This window comes from Copadichromis virginalis, linkage group LG15 (assembly GCF_057382275.1).
Source record: "Copadichromis virginalis isolate Kocher_CV1m ecotype Utaka linkage group LG15, C_Virginalis_male_GT1.1, whole genome shotgun sequence".
In the NCBI taxonomy this organism is placed as follows: Eukaryota; Metazoa; Chordata; class Actinopteri; order Cichliformes; family Cichlidae; genus Copadichromis; species Copadichromis virginalis.
Genome location: NC_140632.1, coordinates 38,929,448 through 38,948,934, shown reverse-complemented (window position 1 = coordinate 38,948,934; position 19,487 = coordinate 38,929,448). Strand labels below are relative to the sequence as shown.

At 40.3% G+C, this 19,487-nt stretch overlaps 1 protein-coding gene across 1 annotated transcript; it reads right to left on the bottom strand.

Moving 5' to 3' along the window:
• Positions 1-4,988: 4,988 nt before the first annotated feature.
• Positions 4,989-16,134, bottom strand: cth (cystathionase (cystathionine gamma-lyase)). The gene is made up of 12 exons (XM_085433299.1): positions 15,871-16,134; positions 14,411-14,492; positions 14,141-14,236; positions 13,892-14,001; positions 13,462-13,596; positions 13,266-13,323; positions 12,752-12,829; positions 12,371-12,523; positions 10,057-10,178; positions 8,948-9,000; positions 7,197-7,335; positions 4,989-5,937 (listed from the first exon to the last, which is right to left on the bottom strand). The coding sequence occupies exons 1-12, from the start codon at positions 16,054-16,056 to the stop codon at positions 5,923-5,925; spliced, it is 1,227 nt and encodes a 408-aa protein (XP_085289425.1). The 5' UTR covers positions 16,057-16,134; the 3' UTR covers positions 4,989-5,922.
• Positions 16,135-19,487: the final 3,353 nt, after the last annotated feature.

Sequence of the window (19,487 nt, the reverse complement as noted above, 5' to 3'; positions counted from 1 at the left end):
ATATACTTTAATCTGTCTGCTGCCGGCTTCTGAAATTGTCTGAGCATAACTTTATGAAGTCTGTGAACAACAGACAGAAGTTTCAGCCAAATGATGCATGCATCAGCACTATTCTGTTGACTTCCTTTCAGAATCATTTCTGCCTGTTTTTACTCAGATTGACCAGACTGTACTGCTGGTTGATTGATCCGCATTGTTTTTTTTATTGTCTTTTTATTTATTTTTCCTTAGATCTTGACTGCAACTGCCGTTGTTGGCATAACGCACAACAACAACAACAACAGTTGCTGCAGCTTCTGGTTTTGCCACAACAGCAACGTCATTGACATTATTTAAAATCAATACAGGAGTAATTATATTCTTTGTCTGCCAAACATAGAGGCTGAGAAATAAATGGCGACAACAAACCCTTCAGACACGTAATTATTCCTTTTCAAAGACACTGTCAATATCGCTTCAGTTTATTCTTTTAGTTGTGTTAGACCTAAAAATAAATGTAACTAAAGTCATTGTTTGTGCTATTTTAAAATGGGGATATTTAAGCTTTCCCAGAATCTATGCAAACTCACTGCAAACAATCATTCTTGTTTTCAGTGCTGAAGACTGTGTGGAAATGATTCCAATGTCCTACCCAGCTTTACTTGCCTAGAATTTGTCTTGTGTGAGACTGTTTACAGTTTCTAGTGTGAAAAATGCCAGAGCTGACTGCAGTTGTTCTCCACTAGAGCTCTTGGCTGACATTGGAAACAGATGGAGCTTCAATCAACCACAAAGCAGTTTTTACCAGCAAGCTCATTTACGCAGAGTAATTCAAATGGGCAGCACGGCAGCACGGCACATGCATCATACAAACAAACTGGTTCAGTTCAGATTTACAGTATGTCTTAATGTTAGACCAGACAGAGACCAAACAGACTGGATTCTGGTTGGCCATGTGGTCTAGAAAGTTTTTAAAGTGCATGCCAAGTGAGCCTCATCATCATTATGCACACATTAATAGGGCGATAGGCAGGTCAAAAGGCATCTGGACGTCTGGCTTAAAGCTACTACTGTGTTTTGTCTCAGCAGCAGCCTGAGCAGAACAGTGACTTGGTTGCTTTAAACCCTTCTCTAACAGCATTTTAATGACCGTGCTAACGTGTAATTAAATTCTGCTTTTCAGTCAAATAAAGTCTAATTTGAAACCAGATGCTTTTTGACTAAACACATCAGACTTATTTTGGGCATGCTAGACATAAAATTTGTTAATGTTAAATTTGAACAAAGGGTCTTTCTGTAATTCTGGAGAGGTGGCAGGTTATATTTATGTTTTGTGCAGAGTTAGACAAGCTACAGTAAGAAGAATCTAACAACAGTTGGACTCTAAATGAGACATAGCCAAGATTTCTACAAAAGATGCTATGTTTTTTGTAATGTTTGCGTGAATGCATGTCATTCTTTCTGTCTGTAAACACGATAGCTTGAAGGTTTTGAACAAATTCTGATAAAATCTTGTATGAGTGTAAAACGGGATCATTTTAACAGTCCATTAAAATTTGGCTTTCAACAAAGAAAACAAATTGAATATATACAAAATATGACAATATTCCCTTACTGCTCAGAGAGTGAGCTGCCCTGGCGAAGGTTTGTGCTCTTGGAGTGCTTCTTCTTCTATCATAAGTTTGATGTTCCAGCGCCTCTAAAACTCATGACAGCACATCTTGTTTATAACAATTCCAAAGTGTAAGATTAACCGTTTCCATTTATATGAAGGGTTTGTGTTGGTTTGTTTCCTGGCTAACAGTAGCATGTTCCTGACATCACTTTTGACTGACAAGACACTGAAGATCACTACTCTCCATGCTGATGTTCATTTAATGGTCCAAGTTTAAATGGCTCAAAGGCTACTGGTTACTGGAGGTGAAAAGAATCCATCAAAGATCAGAAAATACAGAATCTTTCTAAAGAAAAATAAACACACAGTTCTTGTGTCTTTCTGCTTCTATCATTTTTTGATACCTTTCCGTAATACGCCGCTGCCCACACTGAAACACACGTATGAGCAGTGTGTAGTCAATTTCTGGGAACTGGAGTTGATATTTCAAAACAGAGCAAGCTGACATCTGAACTCCAAGTATTTTACTCTCAGATTTGTGTACACGAAAGTACTGTTGGTCAGACATGATGAAGAGCAGAGACCCTCCAGTGAAGGCAAGTAAGTGGTGCAACAGATTGAAAGCACACAATGGAAGGGTCAGAGCAGTCGTTTTTACAGTGTTTACAGTGAAGACTTTGTCCACATTTTCAGTCCCGATTTGTTTAAAATGATGACAGCACATGCTATATTTAACAGGAAATCTAATCCATTAGTCATATTTGTTAAATAAACACCAAGAGCCACACACAGAAATGTGTCTTTCCACAGTAGTCCAGGGTTGTTATTGAAGGTTAAGGTGGATGTGATAAGCAGTGCCCCAAAAAAAGGCTCTGTCTAAATGAGGGGAAATGAAGCTGAAAACCTCAGACGTGTACTTACATTTTCCATTTTAACCGCTCACTGAGTGACAGATTCAAGCCAAGTCACGGATAAAAGGGCTCAGAGCTGAATTTAAAACACTTCAGTAGCCCTTCAATTTTGATCCAAAGCCTGTTTTCCTGTCCCGTTTCCATTTTAGCCCTGAGTTCACACGGGTACAGCTAATGGGACATGCCAGGTTAAACAAGTTCTGTGAGGCTTCTGTGTGAAGATGATTGTTAAGTTAAAGATTTCAGCAAATTTGAAATACTTTGGCAGATGATTGCTGCAGAATATTCTCTTACTCAAAACAAACCTTTACAGTGTGTAAAGCTTCACCACTAGATGTCTGTAGATTAGAATCAGAATCAGAATACTTTATTCATCCCGAGGGAAATTAGGGTTACAGCAGGCAGCACGCTAATGGCGCATGCGCACTTACAAAGGAACCTTCTGACCAACTTTACACAAACATCACATTGGGCAGACATGTCAGAAAGGTAGGCTGATAGGAAAAAACAACGAAAATACACTACATGAGGTAAGAGGAGGAGAAAAAAAACTCCACTCAGACTGAGCTCCTAGTGGGAGAACAGTTTGATAACAGAAAAAACACCTCAGCACAAAAGCACATGATTATCAATACACCATAGAAACACAAGACAAGCAACAGGGGCGGGTAAAGGGTAAGAGAGAGCCGGCGTAGACAGCGCATCCGGTCCTGCAGTGCTGGTCCAGTTGACTGCTATCTTCCCCGGTAGGGCACAAGCATCGAAGGCGTTGGAAAGGGGGAAGAATAGCCGTAACACAGTCATGATCAGGGAACGACAGTGGGAGGCTATTCCAGGGAAGTAATGCACACAAGACAAGACAAGGCTAAGCAGGGAAGATAAGGGTGAGGAGGAGAGGAGAAAAGTGCGACCGCCTTCGCTGAGAGCTAAAGAAGACTGAGTTCCGTTTTCTTGTCCCTCTCAATTCAAGTTCATAATCATAGTTAAAGCTGCTACGGCACTAACGTGTTTTTGTTAGCCGAAAGAGATCAAAAACAGTAAATATACACATTGTTCCCCATAATGGCCGAGGCTGCTCAGCATGTTTCTGCTACTTTAGACAGAAGCTAGACAGACCCCACAGTTTATCCCTGTCTGTGGGCTGTTAGTCCACCGCTTACCTCAGCTGTCAGTGACAGTGAGAAGCATCCACATTTATTTAGTCTGGTATAAAACTATGGTAAACGACTTCTCCTCTGAACAATGACAGCAATACTGCAGTGAGTTGTTGAGGATATGCTGAACTTTGCCTGTCAGTAAGGCTGCTGTTTGTGTTGCTGTTTGTGAAACACTGCTACTCTGACAGTGAATCAACTCTCATATGATGTGAGAATAATCAACTGTTAATCAGAGGGAAAGTGTTAGCTGGCAACATTAGCTAGAATAATGTTCGTTTAGACCAGCGGCCATGGACCGTTTGGTACCGGGCCGCGAGAGTTGAGGCTCACGTGTGAAATTCATGGTTTTCAGGATTTTTATCGATTTTTAGTGTTTTGTTGTTTTTTTAAACGTTTTTATCGTTAACTCTGTTTCCCTGGGTCTTCTCCCGTGTGTTATGAATAATTCTTCTTCTTTTTTTGGTACCGGTACTGATTTATTATGTTGTATTTATCCACGACATCTTAAAGGCAGGCCTGTAAAAATATTGTCGCACATAAACACGGTCCGTGGCGCAAAAAAGGTTGGGGACCGCAGGTTTAGACAGCTCTTGTGAGCTACCCAAAGACGGAAGAGACGTGTGTCTTACCTGCTGATAATAATTAGCTGTGACTATATTGACAAGAAATAAGCATGTTTATTTTATGCAAACTTTTTTCACACATTAGAGCCCTGACTTCAGTTCAGGAGATGACTCTTGAGGTGAGGAGGAAGAGCGTGACATTTTATTAAGAGGCAGCATTACTTTCTTCACATTTTTGTTTCTGTGGTGAGGGGGACTTAATCTCTGACGATAAAGCACAGGTACGATGCTTCATATCTCAAGTCTGAAGGTGCAGGCATGAAGTGAAATGTCCCTCCACCGCAGGCGGCCGCCTACGTATGTGGCCAGTCTCTAGCCACATACGTAAAACACAGTTGGAAAGGAGAGGTGCTTCCACCCACTGCTTTCAAATATGGTGGTTTCCACAAACCACTTCCCTATTCCTCTGTATTTTTAATGGATACATTATAGGTTCATCAGAAAGCAACAATTTGTTGGAAGATATAAACACACACACTAAATCTTTGTATCCTGATGAACATGATACATTTTTCTCCATTTAATAATTACATAAAATTACTGACTGCAGGTGTGGGTACTGATCAGTCTTTTGCAGAAGATCTGACACCTTAAGTTGGGAATTGCCCCACCGTGCACCCCCACCCCACTGCTGATGCTGAACTCACAACAAGACTTGTGCTTGTACAGCACGATGGTTGAGAGGAAGTGAGACGGGCACAGATTTGCACTTGGACTGATTTTAATGGATTTTTTCGATTACAGTAAATGATGAGCTGTGATGTGGGAGTACAGTGGGTTGCACAAATGGCGTGTGTGTTGTCACACAGATAAAACCCAAAGGAGTTCTGACATGTCTCAACCTCTTGTTTAAAAACATAAAAAGCTCTTTATCAAGCATAATTCTCAGAGATGTTCCTGTAAAAACATTCAGCCGTTTCTACACAGACCTCAACTGGAGTCACTGCTGGGAACGTCTTCACTTGTGTATACCAGACCCTCCCACGTTTACTAGCAAATATCTGGAGCTCCTCCTCTCTTAGTAACAGTTCATTTATATCAAAGTTTTGGCCAAACAAAAAGGACATGCAGCATTTTTTGTTCACCTTCTAGTTTGAGTAAAACAATTGTTCTGCATGGGAAAAAGAAATCTCTGTCCAAAACTGTGAGAGCCACTATCACTTCTAACATTTGGTCAGTAGGTGGCAGCTGAGCCTCAGATTGCAGATGATCGTGTGGAGTCTTTACCTTGCCACCTAAAGTGCCCTAAGGTAGATGACTTACGTTGTGAATTGGAAGTGCATATAAAGTAATCTAAAAATCTGCACATTGATACCATGAATCAACCTGAAGACACAGTTTCATAGCCAGGTTATTCAGAAAAGTGTCTGTTTGACATTGTTCCAGCAGTAACTCGTGCTTCATCAATTTTAACTGAGCAGGACTTTGCCTGATTAAAGCCTTCGAAAAATCCTAATTATAACAAAGCACAGAACAAACATGAAAACAAAGTAAAACCAGCCTAAAAGTCAGCCTCCCCAAGAACAAGCTTCCCTGACAGGCGAATGTCACTGAGCTGAGGTCCCACATGTTGGAAACTCGGGTCTTTCATCCCAAATTTGACTCCTCCACCCTCAAGGATGCCATCTGAAGACATTTCACTTCTTTGGATGCTATTAAAGAGAACAGAAGATAGAGGGGGGAATTAAAATAATTTAATAAATACATAAATAAAATGTACAGTCCACATCCAGCTTCTCTTTTTTTCCCCTAAGAATAAAAAGGTCACTCTCTGATGAGCTTAGACGGGATACCAAAATGACTGCGATAAAGACAAGACCAGATTAGATTAATATAGGCCAAAGACGAAACCAGTCACTAATCCAAACCCAGGATCTTACAGAAATATCACCATAAACTACATCACTAACTGACCAACTGATGTCCACAGCCAACTTTTCCTGATAAAACTCAACTGGAAATGAACCCGTCTACCCCCATCTGACCTGCCATCCTATCCAATTAAATGTTTCACAAATCAGAGGTGCCTTTTCCTGGGACCACAGACAGTCATTAGAGAGATTTGTCTCCATTTAATATCCATTTTCTTCAGATGGGCAGCAGAAGGACGCAGCAGCATTATCTGAATGCTGAGGACAGGAGGTACAGAGTGCCATGTAGGGTACAGCTAAACGAGGTCGTAACAAGATTTTAGGAAATTCAAATGCACTGCTGATGACAGCGTAGTTAGAGGATGGGAATTAGCGGTGAATCATCCCAAACCAGTGCGCTAGAGCTCGGAGTTTTAATGCAGCAGAATCATGGCCAATTTGGGTGACCGTAAATCAGAACGAGTTGTTGGTGTTTAGTTTTGCATCCATTCATAAAATACACCAGAACTCACATCCCTAAACTATCCACGCCAACCAGAACAACGACGAATCAGAGAAAAGCACATTTAATAAACTCTTTGCCACCGTGCCAGGCCAGAGACAGTCAGAGAGGTGGACGAAAACGTCAGACGTCGACACCGGCTGCCAGAGGACGAGATGCGATAAAGATGCAGATGTCTGGACACAGTCTGCCAAGTCTGAAAGCGATGCACTACAGTGCTGCACTGCAGTGAGACAGCTTAAAACTGAGTAATGAACTTGAAAATGAATCCTGGGAACACGACAATGTTTCTGCTGAACCAACAAAGAAGTTAAAAATAACATTTGCACTGTATATACTGAGAAACAGCAAATATCCATTTGAGGAGAGGGTATCCAAAAGAGGTTTTTGGTAGAAAAAAGTGAACATTTTATTCACTAAAGCACTAGCTTGACCAACAGGTAAAGTTAACCTTCTCAGGAAGTCAACTCAAGTCTCCCGTAAACTTGATGCCACCACAACACAGAAAGAAAACAAAAACTTAATGTCTGATACTTACAGCAGCAGCCAGTGCCTGATCCAGGTCTTCGATGATGTTGGCTTCGTCTTCCAGCCCAACGGAGAGCCGGATCAGGGTGTCGCTGATGCCCAGCACATTCCTCTCATTTTCTGGCACTGATGCATGGGTCATAATCGCCCTGAACGGTATGATAGAGAAGGATTACACATGAGCAGAAAAACATGCTGAGATTCTAATGGAGAGCATAGACAGTGACTTTATAATGGACATAAAGTGTTGCAATTACACTCAACAAAAATATAAACGCAACACCTTTGTTACTGCTCCCATTCCCCATGGGATGGACGTAGAGACCTAAAATTCATTCCAGATACACAATATAACCATCCCTCCCAAACAGTGGTCACAAATCAGTCCAAATGTGTGGTAGTGGGCACATCTGCTATATTGAGATAATCCATCCCACCTCACAGGTGTGCCACATCAGGATGCTGATCTGACATCATGAGTAGTGCACAGGTGTACCTCAGACTGCCCACAACAAAAGGCCACCCTGGAATGTGCAGTTTTGTCTCACAGCAAAATGCCACAGATGCCACAAGCAATGAGGGAGCGTGCAATTGGCATGCTGACAGCAGGAATGTCAACCAGATCTGTCGCCCGTGCATTGAATGTTCATTTCTCAACCATAAGCCGTCTCCACAGGCGTTTCAGAGAATATGGCAGCACATCCAACCGGCCTCACAACCGCAGACCTCGTGTAACCACACCAGCCCAGGACCTCCACATCCAGCAGGTTCACCTCCAAGATCGTCTGAGACCAGCCACCCAGACAGCTGCTGGAACAATTGGTTTGCACAACCAAACAATTTCTGCACAAACTGTCAGAAACCGTCTCAGGGACGCTCAACTGCATGCCCGTCGTCCTCATCGGGGTCTTGACCTGACTCCAGCTCGTCGCCGTAACAGACTTGTGTGGGCAAATGCTCACATTCGATGGCGTCTGGCACGTTGGAGAGGTGTGCGCTTCACGGATGAATCATGGTTCACATTGTTCAGGGCAGATGGCAGCTGAGAATGTCCCAGTTCTTGCATGGCCAGCATACTCACCGGACATGTCACCCATTGAGCATGTTCGGGATGTGCTTGACCGGCGTATACGACAGCGTGTACCAGTTCCCACGAATATCCAACAACCTCGCACAGCCATTGAAGTGGAGTGGACCAACATTCCACAGGCCACAATTGACAATCTGATAGACTCCATGCGACGATGTGTTGCACTGCATGAGGCAAATGGTGGTCACACCAGATACTGACCGGTTCTGGGTCCCCAGACCCCCAATAGCGCAAAAAACTGCACATTCCAGGGTGGCCTTTTGTTGTGGGCAGTCTGAGGTACACCTGTGCACTACTCATGATGTCAGATCAGCATCCTGATGTGGCACACCTGTGAGGTGGGATGGATTATCTCAATATAGCAGATGTGCCCACTACCACACATTTGGACTGATTTGTGACCACTGTTTGGGAGGGATGGTTATATTGTGTATCTGGAATGAATTTTAGGTCTCTACGTCCATCCCATGGGGAATGGGAGCAGTAACAAAGGTGTTGCGTTTATATTTTTGTTGAGTGTAGTTTGAGGGAGTCTGATAGGGCTCATCTATTGGTCTCTGCTGCCCCCTTGTGGTGGTCTGTGTTAAACTGCAGCAAGCTTACAGTAAACCATTTACAGAAGAGTGTACTTTTAACACTACCAAGAATAAAAACACTACAGTGACACTTACGGGTGTTCTGCCAAACTTTCGTACCCACCGAGGCTTTCTGCAATCGCAAACATCTGAAATAAGACCACAAAGGACATGAAGATGAAGTGAAGCACGGCGCGTAATGTGTACAGGCGAGCACAAAAGTTTCAAGGGAATTACAAAAAATGAAAAAGACAATTAGTAACCCACAACGGAAACAAGCCAAAGCAGCACTCTTCACTGTTATTTGTGGTCTGGATCATTTTCAGACATTAACAGCGAGCTTACATAGGCCTTTCATACACACAGTGAAGTCCACAATCTGTTCTCCTTGGATCATGCTGCTTCACAATGGTCCACTTGTAACAAATACTATAATAAAACTGGTCAAATTAACATGAAAACAATGTTTTTCCAGTGTGAAAAAAATGTGATGAATTTGGCAGCAAGTATAAACTGATGTCACATGTTAATTATGGCTATTATAATGTAGCGAAATATTATCAACTTGGAAAGTTTGTAATGTGTCTTGTAGAAAAACAGCGTTTGAAAATGTCACTGTGTCTGTGTGCGTGTGTGTCCGGTCAGTGAAGGCATCTGATCCTGATACAGACTCTATGCAGTCCTATGAAAAACTAAGTACACCCCATGACTCATTAGTTATAGAACCTTTAGAAGCAACAACTTGAAGTAATCATCTTGTGCAAAATAATCGTTTGCACACAAAATTTCAGTTGGATTTATGAAACAGTCGCACTGGCCTATTTTGTTCTTACCACAGTGCGTATGTTCATCGTTCATGACCAACAGTCTTGTTTAATCTTCATACAATTTGCAACCTATCTGCACACTACCCCGTCCACATTTCTCTATATAAGGAAGTAGGTTTACCTCTAGGTGCAGCTGAGAAAGCTGTGAAAGGCAAGAAATAAGAAGAAAGTGAAAATATAGTGTCTGAGGTCCAAACAGGAAGCCAGAAGGGATAGTAGCTCGACTAAACCATTTCTTTGTAATCCCTACAAACACAGTAAGGGTGCATTTAGTTTTTCACAGCACTACATCTCATAGTTTTCCTAAAGCCCAGCAACCTGCTTATTAAATGCAAAATCAAACAGGCCAGAATAAATAAAAACTTTGAGCCAAATTACTTTGAGGTTATTGAGGAAGGTAGTAGCATGCTCAAGTTTCCCTTTAATGTTGAAGGCAATCATCCCTGGACACCCAGTACACTGTCTCTTCATCACTTCGTACTGGGGGTGAGACGGCAGGCCTGTGTCAAAAGAGGGAAGACATATCTCAAAATTTCAAATTTAATTTTAAAGAAAAAGTTGGTAACGTACAACTTAATTTAAATAAGAAAACTGACTAAATTATATTTTATAGGCAAAAGCTGTAAATAATTGGCAAAAACAGCACAATAAGATGAAAGTTAGTTATCTACCCATGAACACCAAAGTAAGTTGGAGGGAAAATGCTGATTAATCAGTTTGCTTAGTTAAAAATTAGCACAGAGGAGGGGCAAAAAATTTTATGGATGAGACACATTCAGTTGGCTACTTTCAATAGAAAATTATGTATTTATTAGAGACGGCACGATGCCACTTTTTTATGTCCGATACGATATCATAAATTTGGATATCTGCCGATACCGATATGAATCCGATATAGTGTGTTTTTCAATAAAACTGTCTTTTTAATATCTTGCTGCTTTTTGTATAAGTTCATACTCAAGTTAAAAAAAACAAAAACAAAAAAAACTAAAGCTATTCTGTTATACCTGTATGCAAAAAATACACTGCACCCAAAATATTTCATATTTCAGCAATACTGATCAATCTAATAAACTTAAACCTGCTCCATCCTCCCTATTCTGGTATTTTAAAGAGTAAGCAACCTAACTAATAGGGCTCTAAAACTCCCAGCAAAAAAAAAAAAAAAAATTTTAAAAATTAAAAAAAAAAAAAATAGGGACCCACCCCCCACCTCATGATGCTTAATTGACGTAATCAACTTTAATTTGATGCAGTGTGAAAAAAAAATGCACAGAAATAAAAAAAATTTCAAGAATAATTAAATAGATTCAACATCTTTCTTCAACAGAACTGCAGACTGCACAGATGGTACCTTCCCAAAGGAAAAAGTACTACAGCTTACTAGGGTATATTAGACTTAATAGTTATACTATTAGACTTCTATACATTTTACATCAGATTAAAACTTTGGGTGTAAGATTCGGATAATTATTTATTAAAAGCTAGACATTTAAAATGAGAATAAGAAAGAAAAGTATGTCTTTGTGCCCCCCTTTTCCCTGTTCTTGCCCTATCGGCCCCCCTGGCTAAACTTTGCTAGATCCGCCCCTGCATAGCCGTCAGCTACGTAGAAAAAGATCCTGGTGTAGAAAGTAATATTAAATAAGTTCTAACAACAGCTGATCAAGGTTAAAAGTGCTGCTGTTGTTCAGCCGCTGGTTTCCTCTTTCTGGTGCAAAGTGGGCCAAAAACAAACAAGAGAGACGGAGTCGCGACAGAAAAGCTGATCAGCTGATCATTGATCAGTTTCATGATTGAAGTAGCAACAGGAGAGGGAGGAAGAGAGAGAGAAGAGGCCATCGCTCCATAAATCGGTTGTTAAGCTTAACGCTGGAATGCTTTACAAACATTCAGAGATGAACTTACACACTTGCTTTACTTCTCTCTGGGATCACTTCCTCGGAGATGAAATGCTGGATTGCTAGCGAGGCTACAAATACACACAGCCGCTCTACCACGTGACCACATTGCTGCGACGTGCTACGGTTATGAGCCGAGTTACGCCATGTCGCAAGTTTTGAGGTGCTTTTTTTGATATTTAATGGATCGATGACATTTTTTATTTCTCTCCGATATCCGATCCAGTAATTTACGTCAGTATCAGACCGATACCGATACGTAATATCAGATCGGTCCATCTCTAGTATTTATTTATTTACTTATTATGTAGAAATAGAGGGCAACACAAGGCAGGGAGTGCGTTTTGCTAGAAAAAAAAAAAAAAAAAAAAAAAGAAGCGTGCCACGGGTCACCGCTCAGCAACGTGAACTCAAGTGACGACAGTGACAATGGTTTAAAGAACAATGGTTCTTTGGATCAATGTTGTCGACTAAATAACTGGCAAACAAAGCATAAAGAGATGAAACCAGGAAAGGTCAGACTTTTATAGTTTAACTGTAAGACCACCAGAGTTGTGAAAAAAAAGACAGTGTTTCAATGGGGAAGGTCACCATTGGTCAGTGTGACCTCAAATGACCTAAAAAGACAATGTACAACAAACTGTGCAACTTGGGTTTTGCAGGCTCCTCCAAATAAGCTTAAAGCTAAATCAGCAAGAGTTTCCTTGTAAAGATTGAGATTGGAGATAATGACAGGCATGTTTTGACAAGTCTGTGGTATGTGTGATTTTAAAATGTTTACAGCAAATCACCTGGGTAGAGGACGCGCTCCACCCTCGGATCAGCCTCCAGAAACTTGGCAACAGCCAGGGTGTTCTTAAAGTGCCGCTCCATCCTCAGGTGAAGGGTCTTCAATCCACGGTTACACAGGAAACAGTCAAAAGGAGACGGCACACTACCCAGTGCTGACGCAGAGGCGGGATCACATGAAGAAAAGGAAAATCCAAAGAGGTTACAAACAAAGCCTCCCAAAATCCAGATCAACAAATACTTTCCTACTGAAGAGAATTTAAACTGGTCAGAACTTGAGCCTCCAAATACAATGTGTGGCATGGAGGCATATAAAGAGGTTTATTGTACATTTCCATAAAAAAATTAAAAAAACACTTGATGCACTCTTTGTATTTAATCACCATTTTGCAGGAACTTCAGTCGCTCGTACAGATCCTCCCTGTTCATGGAGACGAGTCCCATCACCACATCGCTGTGGCCTGCCAAACAGATTATACAACAATAAAGAGAAGTCCAAAACACAGAGTTTATACTGGAGTTGACTTTGTTGCTCTTCTGTGTTTGAGCTTGTGCGTCTTTGCTATGTGATGATGGTGGGGCAAAACTAACTGGGTGAGCATCAAATTCAAACACCTTGACAAAAGTTCTAACTTCACTGGTGATCCCTGCATGTGTTTCTCTGTTTTAATCGTAGAGACAGGCAACGTGAGCATTTTAGCAATGCTTTACAATTATTATTCATTTAAGCTTAAGATCTTATTTCACCCATTTCAGACGTACTTTGGTACATTTTGGAGACATTTTAGGACTAAAGTAATTAATCCCTTCTAGCGTGCAACAGATCATGTGACTAAGCTCACAAAATGTTTGCATCGACTTCTAATGCAAATGTTAGGTTAGTAAAATCGAACCTACCATTCATGTATTTGGTGGCTGAGTACATGCAGATATCAGCTCCCAAAGCCAAGGGGCGCTAAAGGTGCACAAGAGAAACAAGAGTAAATCATTTCCTGAATTATTCCAGGATGAACTGGAATTTGATTGCAGGAGGTTATCGAACTGTTGTTACACAATCAACAGCGCACAAAATGCACCGTGGGTCAAGTTTCACCTGGAAATAGGCCGACATGAAGGTGTTGTCCACGACCACCACTATGTCTTTGTTGTGCTCGTGGACCAAGTCGGAGCAGGCCTTGATGTCCACCACCTTCATCATGGGGTTGGTGGGTGTTTCAATCCACACCAGCTACGTGAGCAAAGAGATGACATATAAGTCAAACCAAACATGGGGGCGGAGGGAGGGGTGGGTGTAACTTCCAGAAGAGAAATCACTCGAACTGCTGATTCACAATGACCGTTTCAGTTAGCTTAAAGACACGCCCTATTAAGCAACATACTAGTCAAACCAGACACTGGTACAACAGCATGTGTTTATTTTGCAGATAAAATGGAAACATCTCCTAAAAGGTGCACCCAAACACAAACAAACAAACAACACATGTTCTGAAATCTTCTGAAGTGTAATTTTTGCTTTGACATACCTTAGTATTTGGCTTCAAGGCAGCCTTGAGCAATTGTGGTTTTGTGCAGTCAGCAAAAGACACATCCAGGCCGACTTCAGCTGCGATTCTTTGAAAGTAGCGGTTTGTGCCTTGTGATTAAAAAAAAAAGAATCTCTGTTAGTATCACTAAACCACATAACGCATACATAATCTAGGAAACAAGATAACGTCTCATAGCTCACAGAGTTTGTTTTACACATTTGGCCAAGTTGCAAAGTGGTTTCTCACCTCCGTACACGTCATCCATGCTGACGATTCCATCGCCTGCCTTGAGCATGTGAGTGACCGTCACTGTGGCCGCCAGTCCTGAAGCGAGAGCAAGGCCTGCAGAGGAAAAGGTGTGAGAAGTTGTCCAGAGCAGGAATTATTTTCATCATCGTGTCAGAGAAGCCTAAAATTGGAAGGCTCTGTCATTTTTGAAGCGTTAAACATTTAGTAAAACGATGTTAAAACATGTTGTTTAAATTCACTGCTGTGAAATACGGTTGGCTGACGTACAGTACTTTGCTCCGTCCAGTGCAGCTACGGCTTTTTCAAGGCAGTTCCTGGTAGGGTTTCCACTCCGGCTATACTCGAACCCCTACATCAACACAAGATTTTTACATTTCATCACCACGGTCAGCATTTATAATACTTGCTTGCACCTGTTCAGACAGTAAGGGGATGCAGTTATTTAGTGATCAGTGATGACTTGGTATGTGGCACTTTTGTTAAGTTTAAGTATTAAAAAACCCCACAGAAGTAGATATTTATTATTATTAATGTTATTATAAAATACTTTGTGTTGGATTATATATATGTTGCAGGTACATACAAGCTGTTGCTTCTGCCTACACCCTTTTTGTCTAAAACATAGTCGGGTTTTTCCTTCTTTTTCCTTGATTTTGAAAAATACGGCTTGCTTTGAAAAGATCAGAAAGATGTAAATGAAATAAAAAAATACGTTTTTAATTTTTGGAGAAAAAAAATTACCACTTCTAATGGAGGTTAAGTGGTTTGTGTGAAGAAAGCTGACCTGAGTGCAAAAACTCAAAAAAAAAAAAAAGTTTAACTGGTAATGCATTACAAATGAGGAGTATGCAAAGTACCCATGAAGGTGATGTCCAGGTGAAAATAAGTCCAATTCATCAGCCCTCTGCGACTGTTGATATGAGGTGTTTGTATTGATATGCTTGTGTGTGCATTATTAAATTATAACATCCCCACTTTGGTGTCGTGTTCATTGTTCAAAAAGTTTTGTGGATTCTTTAAATGCCTAAGCTGTGCTGCCATGACCTTTTTACAGAGAAGAGGTTTTCTCCTGGCAGCCCTTGCAAATAAGAAAAAAAAAAGTTTAACTGGTAATGCATTACATATGAGGAGTCTTATAACTGTGAAACATTAAGCAATGAAAACTGACACTAGTGAACTCTGCCCTCAAGAATTTCTTTCCTGTGTAATGTCCTGCCTCTTTTTGTCAGTGTAGTGCTAGAAATCTGTCATCTGTAAGCCAATCAATGCCAGAAGCAATGAGAAGGGAAAAAACGACTTTAACAATCTGAAACATGGAGAGATAATGATGTTAAAGCGGAAACAAAACAATATTTATCTAACACAGACTCCCAGTAATGGATGGCCATGAACTGGTTATCACACGCAGGAAGGAATTACAATACAAGTCAAGCTTCATCTTTCGACTGAGGGTAGTTTCTTATTTAACAGAGTGCGCAGTCAGTCGCATGCAGTGGGTTAAAAACACTTGAATTCACAGATTTTACGTTAACTTTACTTACCTAAAGAGACATTCTTATTCATGCTAAAAATAATACAAGACACGCCTCCATACAGAGCTAAAACATAATAATAGTATAAGAATAACCTAAAAATATACAAACACTTAGAAACCATCGGGCTTCGTATCGTCCATAACACTGGAACGAGTCTGATCCTAACCTGGCCTAAAGTAACGGGATACTTACAGCGTGCTTTCCTGGAGAGTACTGCTTGAACGTGGTAGAAAGGGAAATCGGCGGCACTACAGCCATAGATTTCCATTGCTCCGGCTCCTGACCGACGTGTATGGCATCTGTTGCAAAGGATTTATAAGCCGTGCGGAAACCGGCGAATAAATCGCTTTGTTCTTCTTTTTTGTCCGCGTTACTCATGGCAGTGCGCTCCAAAAATGACTGCTGCGGGCTGAAGATGAGTACACATTACCCGTGCCCAGTAATGGTAAAAGACATTTAATGGAGCCGTGCGCTGCGCTTGTCTCTCGGAGCCAATCAGCGCTCGACACAAACCGCGATGTGGCGCTGATTTGCTGGGGGTTAGTGGGCGTCCAGCCCACGTGGCCATGCACGTTGTTTACGCTGTTCGTCGTGATGCAACGTTTCCTGCTTTTTAAGTCAGGGTCCGCGTCTCTTTTTCCAACACGGTGCCTACGTTTTTAACACGAATGTGCTACTGCACGTTGTTTCCTTCTGGGTTTATAATTCAGGTATTTACCCAAAGACAGTGATTTATGTTGTTTTGTAACGCAACAGAGTCAGTTTACAATAACACTGACTTGGGGGGGATACTCGATTTTTCAGCAGCCGCAATAAAAGTTCTTGTGTTGGTGGCACAATTCACAGAATCTGGTGCATTTTTTTATCCAATCATATTATTATTATCGCTATTTTGTTTTCTTCTTTAAAAACATTTTTGTGTCTGAAGCTGTGTTTCCAGGAGTGAACCACAGGGGGAGGAAGTGCTCTGTAATGACTTTGAACGAGAACAGTCCGCTTTGCTTTATTGTGTGCAGTTTTCTTCAGTTTGTTGAGCAAATTCACACAAGCGCGTGGAGTTAGTGTGATCTCAAAGTGAAAACAACATCAGATAAATATAGGAACATTTCTGGCTATTTGTTTTTTCTGTCATGGAAACAACAAATTGAATCTTTCTATCAGAACTACATTATCTTTGTTGGTGTAGTCACAACATTTTGGTGTCAGTGAGACAGTGGTAACACGATAGAGGTGGTTTTGATGCAGATTTAAGTATTTGTTGTTGTTTTTCATGAATACGTTTATGTATAGTAATGATTTAGCACGTAGACAGTGGGTGTGCTCTGGTATGGAACGATCTGTGGAAAATCAGAGGTCTCCGTGCAGTCCTGTGATTTAGTAGCATAAAGAAGAACCTTTTGCAGCAGTAACTTGAAGTAATCGTTTTCCGTGTGACTTTATCAGTCTCTCACATTGTTGTGGAGGAATTTTGTTCCACTCCTCTTTACAGTGTTGCTTCACTTCATTGAGTTCTGTGTGCACTTGTTTGTGCACAGTTCCTGATACAGTATTTAGTCAGCTTGAGATCTGACTTTGGGCCCTTGAACCACCTTGATTCTTTTTTTTTTCCTGCTATTCGGCTGTAGATTTTCTGCTGTGCTTGGGATTGTGAGGGACTCATATTTGACTCTAGAATACTTTGGTTTACAAAGAAGTTCATGGTCGATGCAATGAATGCAAATTACCCATGAAGGTGAAAATAAGTCCAATTCATCAGCCCTCTGCGACTGTTGATATGAGGTGTTTGTCCTGATATGCTTGTGTGTGCATTATTAAATTATAACATCCCCACTTTGGTGTCGTGTTCATTGTTCAAAAAGTTTTGTGGATTCTTTAAATGTCTAAGCTGTGCTGCCATGACCTTTTTACAGAGAAGAGGTTTTCTCCTGGCAGCCCTTGCAAATACGAAAACCAACAGGCTCAACTGCAACAAACCCCCCCCCCCCCCCCCCCCCCAATTAAATAAATAAATAAATAAATAAATAATGGGAGCTGTGTGTTTCAGACAGTGTTAATGGACCGTGTTGTTTTGTACATGTTTCAAGGATTTAGGTCTGTGGTTGAAGTGCACAGCCAGTGTTGCATGCTGACAAACTATCAACTGTTACCACCTGTGCCTATTAGGGATTAGGTCCCGGTAGTGTTTTGTGGATGGCTGCGCCCACATGTGCATTAGAACTGCTGAGGAAAGCCTTGTGCTAAAATGCATTTGTATTTTTCTTATTATCTAGTAATATTAAAGATTTTACACATGAAATTGTGAGTGCTGTAGTTCTTATTCATGAGTTAATACTTCCAAACAAGTTATATTTGTTCAGCCTTCTTCTAATTGTACTGTCATGAACTTAAACATTGAATTTGTTAACCGAAGTCTGCAGAATCTGAAGAGTAGGTTTTGGGCTTTTGGCAGTTTCTCTGAGCATTGCACAGTCTGAACTGGAAATCCACTCTTGGAAAGACTGTTGCATTGTTTTAACACAAACTGTGAAAACTTCTGCTTTTACACTTCCAGATAATCAGTAAATCAAGTCCATTTGATTAGTATCTGGCTGCTACTTACTCGCATAATTCCTGTGGAAGCAGAAAGGGTGTATTTAGTTTGAATGCACAGTCACATGAAACCTCACATGACTGTGACTACTGTAAACAAGATCTCACCTTTGTTTTAGGAAACTGTGGACATTTCATGGTTTTGCAGGTATCCAAACAAATCAAGCTGCTGCTGCTATGGCCTTTTCTTGGCAAAGTACTCACTACAGTTTGAACAGAAATTCTGTGAATAAGGGCTTAGAGATCGTCGTGTTTTGTTTTGCTTTTGTCTAAGTATGTTTATGACTATTTATGAAACGGAATCTGTCATATTTCTTGTATTTTAAATACCTTTCTTTTTTCCTGAAGCACTGAGTCCATCATTGTCAGAAAGAATTAATGTTCATTGTTCACTCAGGCTTTTGGTCATACACTTTATTTTAAATGATAACATGAAATAGATTATAAACTAATTACTAATTAGTGGTGATAAAGAAATGCATTCACTGAGGTATCTGGGTGCAATTTTAAATACATGTTTATTTCTGTTCTTCTTAGTATAGATCTTCCACTATAGATTCATTTGAGAGTTAATATTCCTTTTTATTTATTCGAGCTATTCAATGCGGATGATCCACAGAGAGTATGATACACATAAGATTTCCATCTCCAGCTCTAAACTTTTAAAGTTTTAAAGCTGAGGTCTGTGGCTGAAATTAACACTTCCATATAAAAACATTCAGCTGATGTACTATGTGGTCATTAAAATGTAGAACTTTTATTGTCATCGATGTACATTGATGTATTTTGTAGTATGACCTTAAAAAAAAAATTAAAGTACCTTAGCATTTTACTGAATAAAATATTTATTTATTATATTAATATTTATTTTATGTTGAATTTATTATTCAGTATATATTGCAGGTCACGTGGGCAGATTACACACTGGTAAAAGACCTTAATAAAATGCAGAAGACACAGTAATACAGTATAAAAATTTAAAATCCAATAATGAGTGCAATAGGCTTCTTTTTTATGAATAACAAGCATGCTTGTAACTCTTGTAACTCTACAAATAAACAGTGCAGTGTTAAATAAAAATAACAGTTCCACAGTGTTAAATTATTACTTTACAAAATGTCCTTCATCCAAGTTTTTGTTTTCTGCAAAAACAAAAGAGAACAATATTTTAGAAAGATTTAGCATAAAGAGGTGGTAAGTACACTGTACTGTACACACAG

Excerpts from the sequence above, each read along its gene's own strand:
- cth (XM_085433299.1), bottom strand. The coding sequence starts at position 16,056 with ATGAGTAACGCGGACAAAAAAGAAGAACAAAGCGATTTATTCGCCGGT. Across the intron at positions 13,324-13,461 it reads TCATGTCGGCCTATTTCCAG|CGCCCCTTGGCTTTGGGAGC; the intron begins GTGAAACTTGAC and ends GTGCACCTTTAG. Across the intron at positions 12,524-12,751 it reads ACTGAAGTTCCTGCAAAATG|CACTGGGTAGTGTGCCGTCT; the intron begins GTGATTAAATAC and ends CCTCTGCGTCAG.